General features: G+C 40.7%; 1 protein-coding gene across 4 annotated transcripts in view; it reads left to right on the top strand.

Moving 5' to 3' along the window:
* The window catches only part of LOC124003382 (potassium voltage-gated channel subfamily KQT member 2-like), an 84,841-nt gene that overhangs the window by 20,786 nt on the left and 44,771 nt on the right, over nt 1-19,284 (top strand). For all 4 annotated transcript variants that reach the window (XM_046311581.1, XM_046311579.1, XM_046311583.1 and 1 more), the window contains exons 2-4: nt 9,923-10,013; nt 11,073-11,199; nt 14,067-14,242. In XM_046311581.1, the coding sequence (XP_046167537.1) occupies nt 9,923-10,013; nt 11,073-11,199; nt 14,067-14,242 (394 nt within the window). The remainder of the gene's footprint in view (nt 1-9,922; nt 10,014-11,072; nt 11,200-14,066; nt 14,243-19,284) is intronic.

Below are 19,284 nucleotides of genomic sequence, written 5' to 3'. Positions count from 1 at the left end.
GACTTGCCTAGTAATATAAAATAAAAATAAATAAAACACTCCAAAATATTACTGGAACTTGTTTAATGTACTTACCAAGAGAGCATAGCCACATCTATGGGCTTTTATGTTTTCTATTGTCTGTAATGAGCCTATAACCTATGTATTGGATACAGTATCAGTGAAATGATTTGGGCTTTGCCTCCTAAAATGTCTTTAATGTAGGGCTCAGGTTGCATCAGGCTTGAATTTTCATGTTGATAAAAGCTCTAAACATATCCAGACATATGTGTATGCTTTAGAGTGACATTTCCAGGTTTGTCAGGAAATAGCGGGTTACCCGGTTTGACGACAACTCAGAGACCACTCTGATTACACAAAAATGCATTTGATGGATCCGTTTTGTCTTCTTGTAATGCCTTTCAAGAGTAATGCAAAATTAACTGAAAGTAATCAGATTATGTTATGGAGTTTGGAGATTTAACGTTTTTGGACAGGTAACTAGTAACTGTAACATATTTACATTTAGAAAGTAACTTACCCTGCACCCATACACACACCTCAATGTTGACCCCACAGCTGATTGTCTATTCAAACACAGAGTGCACTCCATGGCCAGCCACATCTGAGGTGTTTTGTAGATTCACGAGCCCGAGAGTACTTCAGCATGCTCAGGAATATAAAACAGTCTGCTTCCCTTTAGAAGAAGCCATATCTTTAAGCCATCCCTCAATCTCCGACCAGCTGCTTACAGATGAAGGGGGTGTGAATGCTCGAGGACTGTTGACTAATGAGTTTTGAATATGAATATATTTATCACAGAGTAGAATTACTAAAGTATTTGGATGGATGGTATTATTTATTTACATGGTGTTTTTCCCATTGGAATAAATTATATCACAGTTATAGATGGCTGTATGCTCAGAAAGTGAGTAGAAGGCAATATCCTCAGTAAATGAAAGAGTTCTGAAATGGAGTGTCATGACTCGGTGGGATTACACCAGTAATTTGAGATATCACTAAAAGTTACATTTTTTATATATATATAATTTTGATTAACAAAATGATTAATTTCTCTACAATGTTCTTGGCCATTTGGTTTTCCTAAGGCTGTTATTTGTAACAGCAGGATTCAATTTTCATGGAGGTATTTTCAGAACTTTTCCTGTTTTGGTTTTAACCTCCATTGTCTTAGTCATACTTTACATCCCAAATGACACCCGATTACCTACAAAGTGCCCTTCTTTTGACCCAAGCCCTATTGGCCTTAGTCATAAGTAGTACACTATGTAGGAAATAGGGTGTAGTTTGGGACAAAGGCATACTGTTTTCCCTTAAAGGAAAACTCCAAAATCTTTTGGTATTTGTTCCATTAGTCAATTTTTTCTTCCCCCAAAAATTCTCAACATTTTTGGACTAGTGACTAGTGAATCAAATACCACTAACAAATACAAACAAATTTTCCTTTAAGTGTAGTCAGAAGCCTCGATCTATATTTATTGTTGTTGATATTAACATCATATGGTCAGAGAGGTCAAGGCAAGCCTGAATATTGATGACAGCCTTGTCATGGGATGTAATAATGCCTCTCTGTCCTCAGAGGTGGCCGTGTCAAGGAGAGGGCACACACACACACCTCAAATGCACATCACCTCAAGGTTTTTGCTCTTATAGCTTATGCCAGACAACATTGATCCATGTCACAACATATATTGACAAATATATATAAACGCAACAATTTCAACAATTTTACAGAGTTACAGTTCATAGAATGAAATCAGTCAATTGAAATAAATTCATTAAGCCCTAATCTATGGATTTCAAATGACTGGGCAGAAGCCCACCCACTTAGGAGACAGGTCCAACCAATGGGGGAAAAAACTCCTCAGCACCCCCTCTCCTCCTTCCCAGTTGATCCTGCAGGTGAAGAAGCCAGATGTGAAGGTCCTGGGCTGGTGTGATTACACGTGGTCTGCAGTTGTGAGGCCGGTTGGATGTACTGGCAAATTCTCTAAAACGACGTTGGAGGCAGCTTATGGTAGAGAAATTAACATTCAATTCTCGGGCAACAGCTCTGGTGGATATTCCTGCAGTCAGCATGCCAATTGCACACTCCCTCAAAACTTGAGACCTCTGTGGCATTGTGTTGTGTAACAAAACGGCACATTTTATTGATAGAGAGGTTCCCTTTTATTGTCCCATTACAAGGTGCACCTATGAAATTATCACGCTGTTTAATCAGATTCTTTATATGCCACACCTGCCAGGTGGATGGATTATCTTGGCAAATGAGAAATGCTCACTAGCAGGGATGTAAACAATTTTGTGCACATGGAGCATTTCTGGGAACTTTTATTTCAGCTCATGAAAAATGGGACCAACGCTTTACATGTTGTGTTTATATTTTTGTTCAGGATACATGAGAGATCATCAACTAGATTCAACCGCGGGACGATTTCTTTCTTGAGTGCATGGTTGGGGGGGCCGGAACATAACGACAAATAATTTGTAAACTGCAAATTGACCGCAAGAAGCCCAAACAGATATAATATTTGATTAAAACGTAATAATTTTGAACCTTGCACACATTTACATATCATCATGTGTCTCTCTCGTATGAGTGGAAATACAGTTCTTGGGAACAGATTTCCCAAAACCCTTGGAGCTGATTGCCTGGTGTTTTATGTCCAACAATGAAAATTCAAGAAAAAATCTTATTTTTTGGTGCTCAGAAAACATGGGCCAAATAAAACCACCTTGGCTCGCATGGCGCCAGTTGGGGAATCCTGGTACAGTGGGGCAAAAAAGTATTTAGTCAGAGACCAATTGTGCAAGTTCTCCCACTTAGAGAAAAAAAATGACATTGTAGGATTTTTAATGAATTTATTTGCAAAATATGGTGGAAAATAAGTATTTGATCACCTACAAACAAGCAAGATTTCTAGCTCTCACAGACCTGTAACTTCGTCTTTAAGAGGCTCCTCTGTCCTCCACTCGTTACCTGTGTTAATGGCACCTGTTTGAACTTGTTATCAGTATAAAAGACACCTGTCCACAACCTTAAACAGTCACACTCCAAACTCCACTATGGCCAAGACCAAAGAGCTGTCAAAGGACACCAGAAACAAAATTGTCGACCTGCACCAGGCTGGGAAGACTGAATCTGCAATAGGTAAGCAGCTTGGTTTGAAGAAATCAACTGTGGGAGCAATTATTAGGAAATGGAAGACATACAAGAGCACTGATAATCTCCCTTGATCTGGGGCTCCACGCAAGATCTCACCCCGTGGGGTCAAAATGATCACAAGAACAGTGAGCAAAAATCCCAGAACCACACGGGGGGACCTAGTGAATGACCTGCAGAGAGCTGGGAACAAAGTAACAAGTCTACAAGTCTACCATCAGTAACACACTACGCCACCAGGGACTCAAATCCTGCAGTGCCAGACGTGTCCCCCTGCTTAAGCCAGTACATGTCCAGGCCCGTCTGAGGTTTGCTAGAGAGCATTTGGATGATCCAGAAGAAGATTGGGAGAATGTCATATGGTCTGATGAAACCAAAATATAACTTTTTGGTAAAAACTCAACTCGTCGTGTTTGGAGGACAAAGAATGCTGAGTTGCATCCAAAGAACACCATACCTACTGTGAAGCATGGGGGTGGAAACATCATGCTTTAGGGCTGGTTTTCTGCAAAGGGACCAGGACGACTGATCCGTGTAAAGGAAAGAATGAATGGGGCCATGTATCGTGAGATTTTGAGTGAAAACCTCCTTCCATCAGTAAGGGCATTGAAGATGAAACGTGGCTGGGTCTTTCAGCATTTTTTTCTCATTTTGTCTGTCATAGTTGAAGTGTACCTATGATGAAAATTACAGGCCTCTCTCATCTTTTTAAGTGGGAGAACTTGCACAATTGGTGGCTGACTACATACTTTTGTGCCCCATTGTATATATATACACTGTACACCTAATGCATCTTGATACTACAACACTTTCCAAAACAAACCTATCGTACAACTAGCCTTCGATTCAATGTACAGAGTGCTTTGTTTTTCATGAATCCTCCCCATGTTAGTCTTTGAACATCAGATTACACAGTTCACTACCACGTTCTCCATTTCCACCTTCCGGCTTATGCTACAACAACCTCACAGCACCAAACCTAGCCGATCGATCGCTCCAGCGAGCAACACTCCCTCGGAGTTCAAAGCGGGCCTCCATTTTAAACCGGGCTTGTGTTCGACATGTACAAAAATACTTCAGACAGAAACGTTGGCGGTGGCACCAATTAGCTCGGTGTCCTCAAATGCAATCCAAGGCTTCGCTAGAGTCGCTGTGCTAAGATGGGAGCGCAAGCCTTTAACCTGACACGACGCTCGTATTCCCTGATGGAGAGAGCTTTTCCATGAACTCATTTGCATGGCACATTGCGGCGGAGAAGTGCTCGGCTTACTGAGTGGACTCAGCCAGGAGCTTGTGGCTGTAGCTGCAGTAATTTATTGCTGCTTCACCCAGTCACCTGGTTAACCACAGACAGTGCCACAGGTCAAAATTGATGTCTGGGATGACTAAAAACAAACACCCCTATGCTCGATCAATTATTTGTATATTTCTTTATTCCATCATTTGACTATTAGATTTGTGTGATTTCTTAGATATTACTGCACTGTTGGAAATAGGAACACAAGCATTTCACTATACCCTTACTAACATCTGATAAATAAGTGTATGTGACCAATACAATTTCATTTGATACACGCACACATGCGAATACACACGTATTTGTGTTGACATATTTGTGCACAGACACACACAAACGCATTCATGGGCGGAAGTCACACACACACACACACACACACACACACACACACACACACACACACACACACACACACACACACACACACACACACACACACACACACACACACACACACACACACACACACACCACACCACACCACACCACACCACAACACAACACAACACAACACAACACAACACAACACAACACAACACAACACAACACAACACAACACAACACAACACAACACACACACAAACCAAAGTGAGACAACACTGCAGGGCTACCCTGCTGAGGGGGTGATGGATTTTCAGCTGTCTGTTATTTTTGTTGGTGCGTTGAGTTGAAATATTGTTTTTGGTCCCCCGAGGTCCTAGCTGGTGGACTGGAACTGGAGCACTGTGGGGGCTTGTGTGGAGTGCACTCACTCTCTTTTTTTCTCTCTCTTTCTCCCCTTGCCCCCCCCCTCCTCCCCTCGGGGCTGGCAGGGATGGAGTGGAGCAGGTCTGAAACAGGCCAGGCTTTTCCTTTGGCTCCTGATCCTTGTACTCCCTGTGCTACTGCTGTTGCTGCCACGGTACTGATTCTGTTGCTGCTGCTGAGTGGGCTGTATTTCTTCCAGCCTGTCTGGCAGAATCTGTCTGAGCCCGAGGCGAGAGGGCGTGACTGCTTACTTTAGCTCACCCCATCGGCACTGTCAGAGAGAAAGAACAGCCTTCTACTACTTCAGAAACAGTCAGAGGAAGTGGTTTATCAATGACCAGAGCCCGGTGAAAGATAACAGAGAGGGGAGATAGAGAGGGAGAGAAAACAAGACCGAAAGAGGGAGAAAAAAAATACAAATAAAAGGAGGGAGGGAGAGAGAGAGAGAAAGAGAGACCATTCTCTAGGACCCTGACTAATACGCTAAGGCAGAGATAAGTGATACAAAAGGAAAGGCCCCATCTGTTAAAACCCTGTTAGTCATCCTTTACAGAGGAGCAGGCCCAGACATGAAACAGAGCATGGCCTATAGAGCTTTAGGCTATATTCCTATTATCTCCCTCCAGCTGAACTTGCAACAAGCTAAGGCTTTTAAATGCTTGAAGGGGAGTGAAGGAGTGTGCACTTCTGGAGAATGGTAAAGCCACAGTATCTCTTTTTCGGGGGGACATGAATTGATCTGGCTGGTCATGAAAAAAATTGAAAAGGATCTGTTTATCAATGACGGCAGTGCACCGATCCATTATCTTTAGATTTTATTTGTGTAATTGCACATAGCATCCAGCATCTGTGCCAAGTTATTTGATGTTTCACATCCAAGCCTCTATCTTCTTGGATGTGGTCCATACAGTAGACAGTGTTTTCAAAGACAAATGTAAGATTCTTAATAGGCACCAAGTGGAAGCAAACAGACTGAAACATGGAATCAAAACTACCTGAACTTGCCCAATAAGACGCTTGTTTCCGTTTTACCGTGCAAAACAGTTTGTTACGGTGTGCCCTGATGAATACGACCAGGAGAAGGTGACCACCTTGGTGTACTCAGTGTACTCCAATCAAAACCGGGTCAAGGATATCCAATCTGCTGTCCACCTTGGTGTACTCAGTGTACTCCAATCAAAACCGGGTCAAGGATATCCAATCTGCTGTTTCCTGTGTCCAGTGCCCTCAGGTCAACCAATGTCATCTGTTCAGAATCAATGGGCTAAAATTAGAGGAGATATCTCTTCTTAGTCATTTAATACAGTGTTCACTATGTCTGTATTCAGTTGCACTTCTATCTGAATTGACCCACACCAAAATGCTCACTGTAAACTGATCCACTGTATGGTTCAAATATGGAAATCCCAAAACAAGTGTTTCTAAAGATCAAGTAATTACGATCTTCGGTTTTTAAATGTTTTGTAGCAAACAGTTACATTGCACCACCCTTTGTGGGTCTTGAACCCAGGTCTCCTAGCCTGCAGGCATTTTTGATTCAGTTGAAATGTTGCTACATATAAACATAACACATAGTTATTACAAGCCATTGTAAATGTTCATAGAGTCTTATAAAAAGTTGAAAGGATTTTATGTACAGGTTTTAACTAGTGTTCTAACTTTTTATTCTCTAGTCGTCCTTGACATAGCACTGCTCATCCAATGATTCATCAGTTTACTTTTCAAATGGTGACACTGTAAACACACTGACGTGGGATTTTTTTAATGACATACCCAACAACTGTTTCCGAGGAGTCGAGTGACCTATTGGGAGGCCTGAGGAATCATCTTGCAGCGACTATGTGCTTGCTAGAGAACTGGCTGTACTATATGGTTACATCCCAATTTGCATGCTATTCCCTATATAGTTCACTATAAATCTGAGAATAGGATGCCTTTTGGGACTCTGCCTCTGTCATGGTGACGAGCAAGTATCCATTTACCCTACTTTGTAATGTTTTGCGTCACACGTCGATGTGCCAAGGCAAGCATTGTCAGTCATAATAGATACTTCCGAGCAGATGTCTCGCTCAATGTCCTTGAAGGATATGACATTTTGCAATGAAGTCATTTGACATTTTACAATGAAGTCATTTGACATTTTACAATGAAGTCATTTGACATTTTACAATGAAGTCACGCTCTTAGAAAGTCTTCAGAGCAACTTACAATAAGTGTATTGATACTGGCCAGAAGATTCTATCACTGCACGGAAAACCTTCAAAGTAGCAGCTACAGTGCCTTGCCTTTGTTGCAATACAACCTGTCATTTTTATTTGAATTTCATATAATGGACATACACAAAATAGACCAAATTGACGAAGTTAAATTAAAAAAAAAAAAAAATTCAAAAACTATTTAAAAAATGGACAACGGAAAAATGGTGCGTGCATATGTATTCACGCCCTTTGCTATGAAGCCCCTAAATAAGATCTGCTGCAACCAATTACCTTCAGAAGCCACATAATTAGTTAGATTGCACACAGACGGACTTTATTTAAGTGTCACATGATCTCAGTATATATGCACCTGTTCTGAAAGGCCCTAAGAGTCTGCAACACCACTAAGCAAGGGGCACCACCAAGCAAGTGGCACCATGATGACCAAGGAGCTCTCCAAACAGGTCATGGACAAAGTTGTGGAGAAGTCAGATCAGGGTTGTGTTATAAATAAAATATCCAAATCTTTAAACATTTCACGGAGCACCATTAAATTCATTATTAAAAAAATGAAAGAATATGGCACCACTACAAACCTGCCAAGAGAGGACTTGAAGGAGCTGCAAAGCTCAACAGCGGAGATTGGAGTATCTGTTCATACGACCACTTTAAGCCGTTCACTCCACAGAGCTGGGCTTTACAGAAGTGTCCAGACAAAAATAAGCAAACATGTTTGGTGTTCGCCAAAAGGCATGTGGGAGACTCCCCAAACATATGAAAGAAGGTACTCTGGTCAAATGAGACTAAAATTGAGCTTTTTGGCCATCAAGGAAAACGCTATGTCTGGTGCAAACCCAACACCTCTCATCACCCCGAGAACCCCATCCATGTGGTGGTAGCGTCATGCTGTGGGGATGTTTTTCATCTGCCTGGGACTGGGAAACTGGTCAGAATTGAAGGAATGATGGATGGCGCTAAATACAGGGACATTTTTGAGGGAAACCTGTTTCATTCTTCCAGAGATTTGAGACTGGGACAGAGGTTCACCTTCCAGCAGGACAATGACCCTAAGCATACTGCTAAAGCAAAACTTGAGTGGTTTAATGGGAACATTTAAATGTCTTGGAATGGCCTATAGTCAAAGCCCAGACCTCAATCCAATTGAGAATGTGTGGTATGAATTAAAGATTGCTGTACATCAGCAAAACCCATCCAACTTGAAGGAGCTGGAGCAGTTTTGCCTTGAAGAATGGTCAAAACTCCCAGTGGCTAGATGTGCCAAGCTTATAGAGTCATACCACAAGAGACTTGCAGCTGTAATTGCTGCTAAAGGTGGCTGTACAAAGTATTGACTTAAGTGTTATGTTTTTTTAGTCTTCTTGTTTGTTTCACAAGATAAAATATATTGCAACTTCAAAGTGGAAGGCATGTTGTGTAAGTCAAATGATACTAATCCCCCAAAAGTCCATTTTAATTCCAGGTTGTAAGGCAACAAATTAGGAAAAATGCCAAGAGGGGTGAATACTTTCGCAAGCCACTGTATCTGCCAAAGCAGTGTCAACGAGTAATGGGAAAGTTCTTTGCAATTGTTATGGGGTGGGGGTGGGGGGCTCTATTTTGGATCCATTTTGGTTTAATATGTGTTTATGTAAAGCTTAGATCTGCATAAGGTGAAAGCACCACTGGTCGCTCTAGGCACATTTATTTATTTTTGTTGTTGTTGACTAAACGGAGCTGAGGAGCGCAGCATGGTAAAAAAAAGTGCAGTACATATTCTGCAGTACATATTCTGCTGTACTATCGCTAGTGTAATGACGTCTGGGGGGAAAGAAACAATGTTCGGTGTTTATCATGACTTTTTGTTGTAATATCCCAAAACAGACGTGGACGTTTCACTATTTATTTATTTTACCAGAAAGTTCTACACCTGTGGTCTAGTACTCTGGAAATACCAATACTGTCTTCAATATTTTTCTTATTTTATTTCCTTTGCCTTTTTCAGTTTAGCTTCCTCTCCTCAAATGTCATTGTCTCCCCCTTGCCCCAACCCCAACCCCGACCTTCACATCACTGTCTACTGTAACACCCACTACTCACCATTTAAATCTATTTCACCAAAGAGTGAAAAATGACATATTGACTTTTTCCCTCCTCCCCAGCTCTGATCTATAGGACTCAAACCCTCTTGGGTTCCTAACCGTCTACTGTCATACTAATCTCTTGTATCTCCTACAATAGCTCATATGTCTCTTCATGACTTGGGAGAGGGATACAGTGAAGCTCAGCAATTCCATATTAATCAATTGAATTTGTTAAGCCTCTGAAACCCCATCAGACCTCTCAGTGTGTGAAATTGGTATTACTTGCAGGTTTATTGACTTGCCTGTGGTATATAGGGGTACTTATAGTTGTTATCGGTGGAGACAGAAGACTATTTGTAATTGAAGTGTATTTTGATTGGATTGGACATGGTACAGATTGACCTTAATATGTTTTCTCTTATCTTGTTATCCACAGTTTTCTGCTGGTCTTCTCCTGTCTGGTCCTCTCTGTGTTTTCCACCATTAAGGAGTATGAGAAGAGCTCTGAAGATGCCTTGTACATACTGGTAGGAACTTTGTCTCCCACTTACTGTATAGTTTATGAAATGTATAAGTAACACTGATGTATAGGGTGCATACAACCATCTCAGCTCTGCAGATTTTGCTGTAGAGAGACAGAATCATTAGATCACTGATTCTGGTATTGCCAGTACGTGGCTCGTTTCTGGTCACGGGTTCTTGAATGGCTGAAAAATCACATTTACCTAAAATGTACCCTACAAATAGCACTGTTGGGAGATTTGGAAAGACATAGTCAAATCAATCAACAATATAAAAATATGAATCTTTAACTTTAAAAGCTGTGGATACTATGTGATTAGAAAGGTTAAGAATTTATGTCAAACAGCAAAGTTGAAAAATATATAACACATGGAAATCAAAAGAAGGCGGTTTATGGAGATGGATGGGATGGACTGAGAGTAGCTGAGGGGTGGGGTTTAAAAGCTCATATTGTATAATAGTAATGAAGAAAAAAAACATGATAGATCATTTATACTGTACAGCCCTCAAACTCAACTCTGGACCTTGATGCCAGTTCCACTGCATTTTTTTCATTGTTACCATGTAATCAGGGACTGATTTAGACCTGGGACACCAGGTGGGTGCAATTAATTATCATCTAGAACAGAAAACCGCCAGGCTCCGGCCCTCATAGGGTAAGAGTTGAGTACCCCTGCTATACCAGTATGTGTTTGGGTACTGTCTATCCAAATGTGATGCATGTCAAGTAACTATATTCTTGCCAGGTAACTACTGCGAAGAAAAGAAAGAAGTGATATGTAAAATGTAGAATGCACACGTAACAACAACAAAAAACACACCAGCAACACAGACACATGGGGTGAATGGCATGTATTCGCTGTTCATTAGATCACCTATTCATACCGTATTGCTTATTGTTTAGCTCAGTTGGCTATATACGCACATGTAATATACAATATCATATGAATCCACTTACAAAATAACTTTGACAACCTTCAAAATTAAAGTATATATCAAAGCAGTATCATAATATGTAATATGCATGGGCACCTCTGTGATAACAGGAAGCCTTTTGTCTTTAGGAAATAGTCACCATCGTAGTGTTTGGTGTGGAGTACATCGTGAGGATATGGGCCGCCGGATGCTGCTGCAGATACAGAGGATGGAGTGGCCGTCTGAAATTTTCCCGCAAGCCCTTCTGTGTGATCGGTGAGTTTGAAAGCAACCACCTCTGTGGTCTTCTGTGTCACCCCTGTGGTCTTCTGTGTCACCCCTGTGGTCTTCTGTGTCACCCCTGCCTGTTCTGAGTCGTCAGTGAGATAAAACTGTCTACTAGTGGTCACTTAACCCGTCACACTCGTGGGAATTGATCTATATGGTTAGGGCTAAGTTTAAATGTTTCTTACAGAGAAATATAAAATGCATATGCATTAGCATGGTAGCAATTAAAAAGGGAACAGTTTGGAGAATATGGGGAAATTATTAGATCAATGTTGAGGAGACAGCAGTACACCTGACACAAGACTGAATCCAAACATTACACTGTTCATTTTGATATGCATCTTATGTTTACTGTACTTTTAGCTGCATTTGTTGATAAAGAAATGTGAAAATACTCTAGATACATTCAGTAACATAAGAATATTCCTGGAAAATGTGGGGTAGGTGCAAAACAAGACAACAAAAATGACAAGAGTTTGAGTGAGAGGACTAAAGAGTGTCTACAAGTGTGCACAGTTCCTAAGTCATTTCAAATCACTTTTATGGCCATCACCTCATGATAATGAGGTCACAAGGATCTGTACACAATTCCAGGAAGTTAAAATTGTCCCAGTTTTTCCATGACACTGCATACTCACCGGACATGTCACCAATTGAGCATGTTTGGAATGCTCTGGATCGACCTGTACGACAGCCTGTTCCAGTTCCCGGCAATATCCAGAAACTTCGCACAGCCATTGAAGAGAAGTGGGACAAAATTCCACAGGCCACAATCAACAGCCTGATCAACTCTATGCGAAGGAGATGTATCTCGCTGCATGAGGCAAATGGTGGTAACACCAGATACAGACTGGTTTTCTGATCCACGGCCCTACCTTTTTTAGTTACATTGAAGTCGGAAGTTTACATACATTTAGGTTGGAGTCAATAAAACTTGTTTTTCAACCTCTCCACAAATATTTTGTTAACAAACTATAGTTTTGCTAAGTCGGTTAGGACATCTACTTTGTGCATGACACAATTAATTTTTCCAACAATTGTTTACATACATATTATTTTACTTATAATTCACTGTATCACAATTCCAGTGGGTCAGAAGTTTACATACACTTGACTCTTCCTTTAAACAGCTTGGAAAATTCCAGAAGATGATGTCATGGCATTCGAAGCTTCTGATAGGCTAATTGACATCATTTGAGTCAATTGACATCATTTGAGTCAATTGGAGGTGTGTCTGTGGATGTATTTCAAGTCCTACCTTCAAACTCAGTGCCTCTTTGCTTGACATCATGGGAAAATCAAAAGAAATCAGCCCCAAAAAAATTGAACACCTCCACAAGTCTGGTTCATCCTTGGGAGCAATTTCCAAACGCCCGGGGGTGTGTTTGGGATCATTGTCATGCTGAAAGACCCAGCCACGTTTCATCTTCAATGCCCTTGCTGATGGAAGGAGGTTTTCACTCAAAATCTCACGATACATGGCCCCATTCATGTATTTGTCCTCTTGCTCAGTTGTGCACCGGGGCCTCCAACTCATCCCACTCCAGTTTGTGCTGTTCTGTGAAGGGAGTAGTACACAGTGTTGTACGAGATCTTCAGTTTCTTGTCAATTTCTCACACGGAATAGCCATAATTTCTCAGAACAAGAATATACTGATGAGTTTCAGAAGAAATGGCTTTGTTTCTGGCCATTTTGAGCCTGTAATCGAACCCATACTGTTATGCTGGTGAATGAGGACCCAAAAGCGACTTAACGAAAACAGAGTCTTTATTCCAGTATAAGACAAAAAAATAATCCTGGATATAACAAGGAGAAAACAAAACAGGAAAAACTTAAATCCACTCGTAGTAGCGAGGACTGACTGGAGACTCGACCATAGACTGCAGGTTGCTTAGGGAAGGCACCGACCGTAGCAGACTAAGACACCTGCTCACACGCAGCATCTGAAGAAGACAAAACACGACAGGGCGAGACCAGGACACAGAACAGCGAACATCATACAAGGATCCGACAAGGACAGAAGCGGAAAACAAGGGGAGAAATAGGGGCTCTAATCAGAGGGCAAAATAGGGGACAGGTGTGAAAAGAGTAAATGAGTGAGTTAGGAGAATGAGGAACAGCTGGGAGCAGGAACGGAACGATAGAGAGAAGAGAGAGAGGGAGGGGGAGAGAGAGGGATAGAAAGAGGGAACGAACCTAATAAGACCAGCAGGGGGAAACGAACAGAAGGGAAAGCACAAGGACAAGACAATATATGACAAAACATGACACATACATGCTGATACTCAACTAGTCTAAAGAAGGCCAGTTGTATTGCTTCTTTAATCAGAACAACAGTTTTCAGCTGTGCTAACATAATTGCAAAAAGGTTTTCTAATGATTAATTAGCCTTTTAAAAATGATGGACTTGGATTAGCTAACACAAAGTGCCATTGGAACACAGGAGTGAACGTTGCTGAAAATGTAGATATTCCATAAATAATCTGCCGTTTCCAGCTACAATAGTCATTTACAACATGAACAAAGTCTACATTGTATTTCTAATCAATTTGATGTTATTTTAATGGACTAAAAATGTGCTTTTCTTTAAAAAACAAGGACATTTCTAAGTGACACCAAACTTTTGAAGGGGGGTGTGTCTGAATATGTGTGTGTGTGTGTGTGTGTGTGTGTGTGTGTGTGTGTGTGTGTGTGTGTGTGTGTGTGTGTGTGTGTGTGTGTGTGTGTGTGTGTGTGTGTGTGTGTGTGTGTGTGTGTGTGTGTGTGTGTGTGTGTGTGTGTGTGTGTGTGTGTGTGTGTTTTATATATATATATATATATGCACACGAATAAAGGTAAAATGTTTCTTTCCCAGACGTCATGGTTCTGATTGCGTCCATCTCTGTGCTGGCGGCTGGAACCCAGGGGAATGTCTTTGCTACTTCTGCTATCAGGAGTTTGAGGTTCCTGCAGATCTTGCGCATGATCCGGATGGACCGCCGTGGAGGCACCTGGAAACTCCTGGGATCTGTTGTTTACGCTCATAGCAAGGTAATAAATGCCTGGGTGGGTGCTCGCGTGTGTGCGTACACGTGTATCTATGTGTGCACGTGTGTGAGATTTGATTCATTGAACTGATGCGTGTACCTCGCCACTCCAATCTGGCTCTTTGCCCACATTGCAGCATGTGTCTATAAATCCAGTATCTGGACTTGTGCTTCCACAGACAAGTCAAGTCAACTGATACCACATGTCAAGTGTATTTATCCAAGTTCGTTGATCAAACTGCCATATGACTGTCCCCTCCCCCTAACCAGATTGATTGACAGGCTGCTCAAACAAATAATAACTTCTAGAAACATTACGGCCCTCAGATTGTTCTACTACATCCGTAGCACAGAAAACAACACACTCATCATCGCGCTCTCCACAAGACATGCTGTGACCAATCCCATACCCACTATGACTAAATGTACCCTCCAATTTGTCAAAAGCTCATGAGGTTTAGGTTTGTATTCCAAATTGCATCTTATTCCATATGTAGTGTACTATTTTTGACCAGGACCTATATGGCTTTGGTAAAAAGTAGTACCCCATATAGAGAATAGGGTGCCATTCAGGACACACACTTGGTCTGATAAATGGAGCACTCTCAATTGAGAATTAAGAGTGTCTCCCTCTCCCAGTCCCAGAGATGCATAGCAGCAGAATCCCCATAGAGAGCCAGAGAGAAACAGCAGAGGGCGGTGATGTGCAGTGAACCTAAAGGGATCTTCTGTTAGAGGAGTGTCAGGGCTAAATGGATCAGGTCCGGAGTCTGACACAGACAGAAGCCGAAGCGGCCATGGACTATTTCCTCTTATTGAATTTGGCTCGTCACACCGTGTCTTTCTTCTGTCTGTCTGTGAGATCGAACAGCTAGATTGCTGTGCAGCCTTGTCGTGATCTAATATATTAACAATGATGAAGGCAGTGTGTTTTTACTGTAAGTTGATCTTTAACAGAGCCTTGGGAGTATGAGCAGAATGCACCAAGGCAGGTGGTTGGGAGTGTTCTTACTGGTGTTCTGTCTAAGCTTAATGCATATTGTTGCTAATTGATTACCTCATAATATGCAGTGCATTTGGAAAGTATTCAGACCCCTTTTTCCATATTTTGTTACAATACTTCCTTATTCTAAAATGAATGAATTAAATAAAGTTGTCAATCTACTCACAATACCCTATAATGACAAAGCAAAAACATTTTTTTAGACATTTTTGCAAATGTATTAAAAATAAAAAACAAAAATACCTTATTTACATAAGTATTCAGACCCTTTGCTATGAGACTCGAAATTGAGCTCAGGTGCATCCTGTTTCTATTGATCATCCTTCAGATGTTTCTACAACTTGATTGGAGTCCACCTGTGGTAAATTCAATTGATTGAACATGTTTTGGAAAGGCACACACCTGTCTATATAAGGTCCCACAGTTGACAGTGCACGTCAGAGCAAAAACCAAGCCACGAGGTCAAAGACGTTGACCATAGAACTCTGAGACAGGATTGTGTAGAGGCACAGATCTGGGGAAGGGTGCCAAAACATTTCTACAGCATTGAAGGTCCCCAAGAACACAGTGGTCTCCATCATTCTTAAATGGAAGGAGTTTGTAACCACCAAGACCTTTCCTAGAGCTGGCCGCCCGGCCAAACTGAACAATCGGGGGAGAAGGACCTTGGTCAGGGAGGTGGCCAAGAACCCGATGGTCACTCTGACAGAGCTCCAGAGTTCCTCTGTGGAGACGGGAGAACCTTCCATGTTGCTGTGTGCATAATAGCAAAGTTCACCAGCATATTGGTGTTGAGAATAATGATGTGGTGGCAGCAGCGGAGTTAGGAGACGAGAAAACATCCCTTGCCTTAATCGTCTAAGAAAAGTAAGAAGAGAAGAAACCCAAACTGAATTAAGTCTATAATCAATAGCCTAACTGTTAAATGAGCCTGGCTTTATAAATCATCCATATATATCTATATAGTGACAGATCCTGCTCATGTTGCCTGTTTGAGTGTTTGTTTAATATCCTACTGATATCTTTAGTATTATTTATAATTTATTTAGTGTTTAAAAATAATATTTATAATAAATCCTATTTTTTATTGATCTACTTATTGTTATTATTGCTATTGTTATGATCATCATTTATTATTATTATAATAATAATAATAAGTCATGTCATTGTCATTAGTAGGCTTAAAATAGCAGCCTTGTATAACCACCAACGAGCTGTAGGCCTAAGAGCGCATTCTGTTTAGTCTTAAAACAAAGTGCATTCGGAAAGTATTCAGCCCCCTTGACTTTTTCCACATTTTGTTATGTTGCAGCCTTATTCTAAAATGGATTAAATTGTTTTTTTCCCTCATCAATATACACACAATACCCCATAACAGTATTCATTCATCTGTTTAGCAAATGTATAAAATATTAAAAACTTAAATAATATTTACATAAGTATTCAGACCCTTTACTCAGTACTTTGTTGAAGCACCTTTGGCAGCAATTACAGCCTCGAGTATTCCTGGGTATGATGCTACAAGCTTGGCGAACCTGTATTTGTGCAGTTCTCCCATTCTTCTCTGCAGATCCTCTCAAGCTCTGTCAGGTTGGATGGGGAGCGTTACTGCACAGATATTCTCAGGTCTCTCCAGAGATGTTCGATCGGGTTCAAGTCCAGGCTCAAGCTGGGCCACTCAAGGACATTCAGAGACTTGTCCCGAAGCCACTCCTGCGTTGTCTTGGCTGTGTGCTTAGGGTCGTTGTCCTGTTGGACGGGGAACCTTCTCCCCAGTCTGAGGTCCTGAGCGCTCTAGAGCAGGTTTTCATTAAGGATCTCTCTCTACTTTGCTCCGTTCATCTTTGCCTCGATCCTGACAATTCTCCCAGTGCCTGCCACTGAAACACATCCCCACAGCATGATGCTGCCACCACCATGCTTCACCGTAGGGATGGTGCCAGATTTTCTCCAGGCGTGATAATTGGCATAAAGGCCAAAGAGTTCAATCTTGGTTTCATCAGACCCGAGAATCTTGTCAGACACAGTCCTGTCTCGGGGCTCTGCAGACAATTCCTTCGACCTCATGGCTTGGGTTTTGCTCTGACATGCACTGTCAACTGTGGGACCTTATATAGACAGGTGTATGCCTTTCCAAAACATGTCCAGTCAATTACATTTACCACAGGTGGACTCAATCAAGTTGTAAAAACATCTCAAGTACAATCAATGGAAACAGGATGCACCTGAGTTCAATTTCGAGTCTCATTGCAAAGGACTTGAAATGCTTTTGTAAATAAGGTATTTCTGTTTTATATTTTTTATAAATTTTCAAGCAATTAAAAAAACCTGTTTTCACTTTGTCATTATGGGGTATTGTATGTAGATTGATGATGATTTATTTTATTTAATCAATTTTAGAATAAGGCTGTAGCTTAACGAAATGTGGAAAAAGTCATGGGGTTTGAATACTTTCCGAATGCACTGTATTTTTCAATACTTATTATATAGGCTACAGTACTGTATCAATCAATCATTCATTCGTTCATGTCATCATACAGGATATGAGTCATTCATGATTTGAAATACAATCAAGGGACCCTTGAATAATTTGTGTAAACAATAAATAAACAGATCTATTTCGGAAATTACATTCACAAATGAATGCAACTACTTTTAGTCTGCTTACAACAGACTCACTGGTACACTTATGATTTATTTAGTGTTGTTTACATTGTTCCAAATGGTCCGAAAAATTATATTGTAATCTAACAGCACCTGTTTGACACACAACGCTTGCTCCTTACCTTCTTTTTCTTGATCTCCAGTATCTTTCCGCAACTATTCAAATGTATTACACACATCTGACTTCCCCCTTGCCTCCTGAGCAACCAGTAAACATTCCCCCGTTTCGAGTTTATTTGTCACATCTGTATCCATTTTGCTGTCACGTGTGTTCGGAGTTTGTTATAACCAATTTATTGATGTGATTATGATCTGTTAACAGTCAGGTTCTATTTCTCACGTGCATGTGATTGATGCATGTTTCACGTAAATAGAGCAAGGGTTGAGGTATTAGGGAATGTTAAAGAAATTAGGGATTTCGGTATCAGAACTTTTCATTCAGAATTGGCTGTAATTTTGTTGCATCTTAAGCAACAGACAACTAAACACTGTTGATGTTGAATTTGTCTCCCAGGTTTTCCCAGGTTTTCCTCTCGTATTTCACCTGTGCTTAGCTTTATTCCGTTTAGTTTTATCCTAAAAAGTGCCTTGTTCCAGACAGAATTCCTGTTTTGGAATATAATTATTCTATACAGACTTCCTTTTTATCATTCTGTCATTTAGATTAATATTGTGGATTAACTACAATGTTGTTGATCCATCCTCAGTTTTCTCATATCACAACCATTAAACTCTGTAACTGTTTTAAAATCACCATTGACCTCATGGTGAAATCCCTAAGTAGTTTCTTTCCTACACAGCAACTGAGTTAGGAAGGACACCAGTATCTTTATAATGATTTGGTATATTGATTGAAAGGGAAAGGGATTTTCATTGTCTGCTTTTTTTGTTTGTTTTACCCATTTACCAATCGGTGCCTTTCTTTGTGAGGCATTGAACAACTTCACTGGTTGAATCTGTGCTTAAAATTCTCTACTCAATTGAGGGACCTTACAATAATATATATGTGTGGGGTACAGAGAGAGGGTAGTGATTCAAAAATAATGTTAACCACTATTATTGAACATGGACTGAGTCCATCCAACTTATTATGTGATTTGTTAAGCACATTTTTGTTCCTGAACTTATTCAGGCTTGCCATGACAAAGGGGTTGAATACTTATTGACTCAATCATTTCACCGTTACATTTGTTATTAATTCCTAACATTTTCTACAAACAAAATTCCACTGACATTATAGGGTATCGTGTGTAGATCAGTGACACATTCAATCTCAATTGAATCCTTTTAAAATGCAGGTTGTAACGTAACAAAATGTGGAAAAACAAAAGAGGTTTCAATACTTTCTGAACGCATTGTAGACTATGATCTATCAATGA

This window comes from Oncorhynchus gorbuscha, linkage group LG18 (assembly GCF_021184085.1).
Source record: "Oncorhynchus gorbuscha isolate QuinsamMale2020 ecotype Even-year linkage group LG18, OgorEven_v1.0, whole genome shotgun sequence".
Classification (NCBI taxonomy): domain Eukaryota; kingdom Metazoa; phylum Chordata; class Actinopteri; order Salmoniformes; family Salmonidae; genus Oncorhynchus; species Oncorhynchus gorbuscha.
This window is presented reverse-complemented; position numbering and strand designations above follow the sequence as displayed.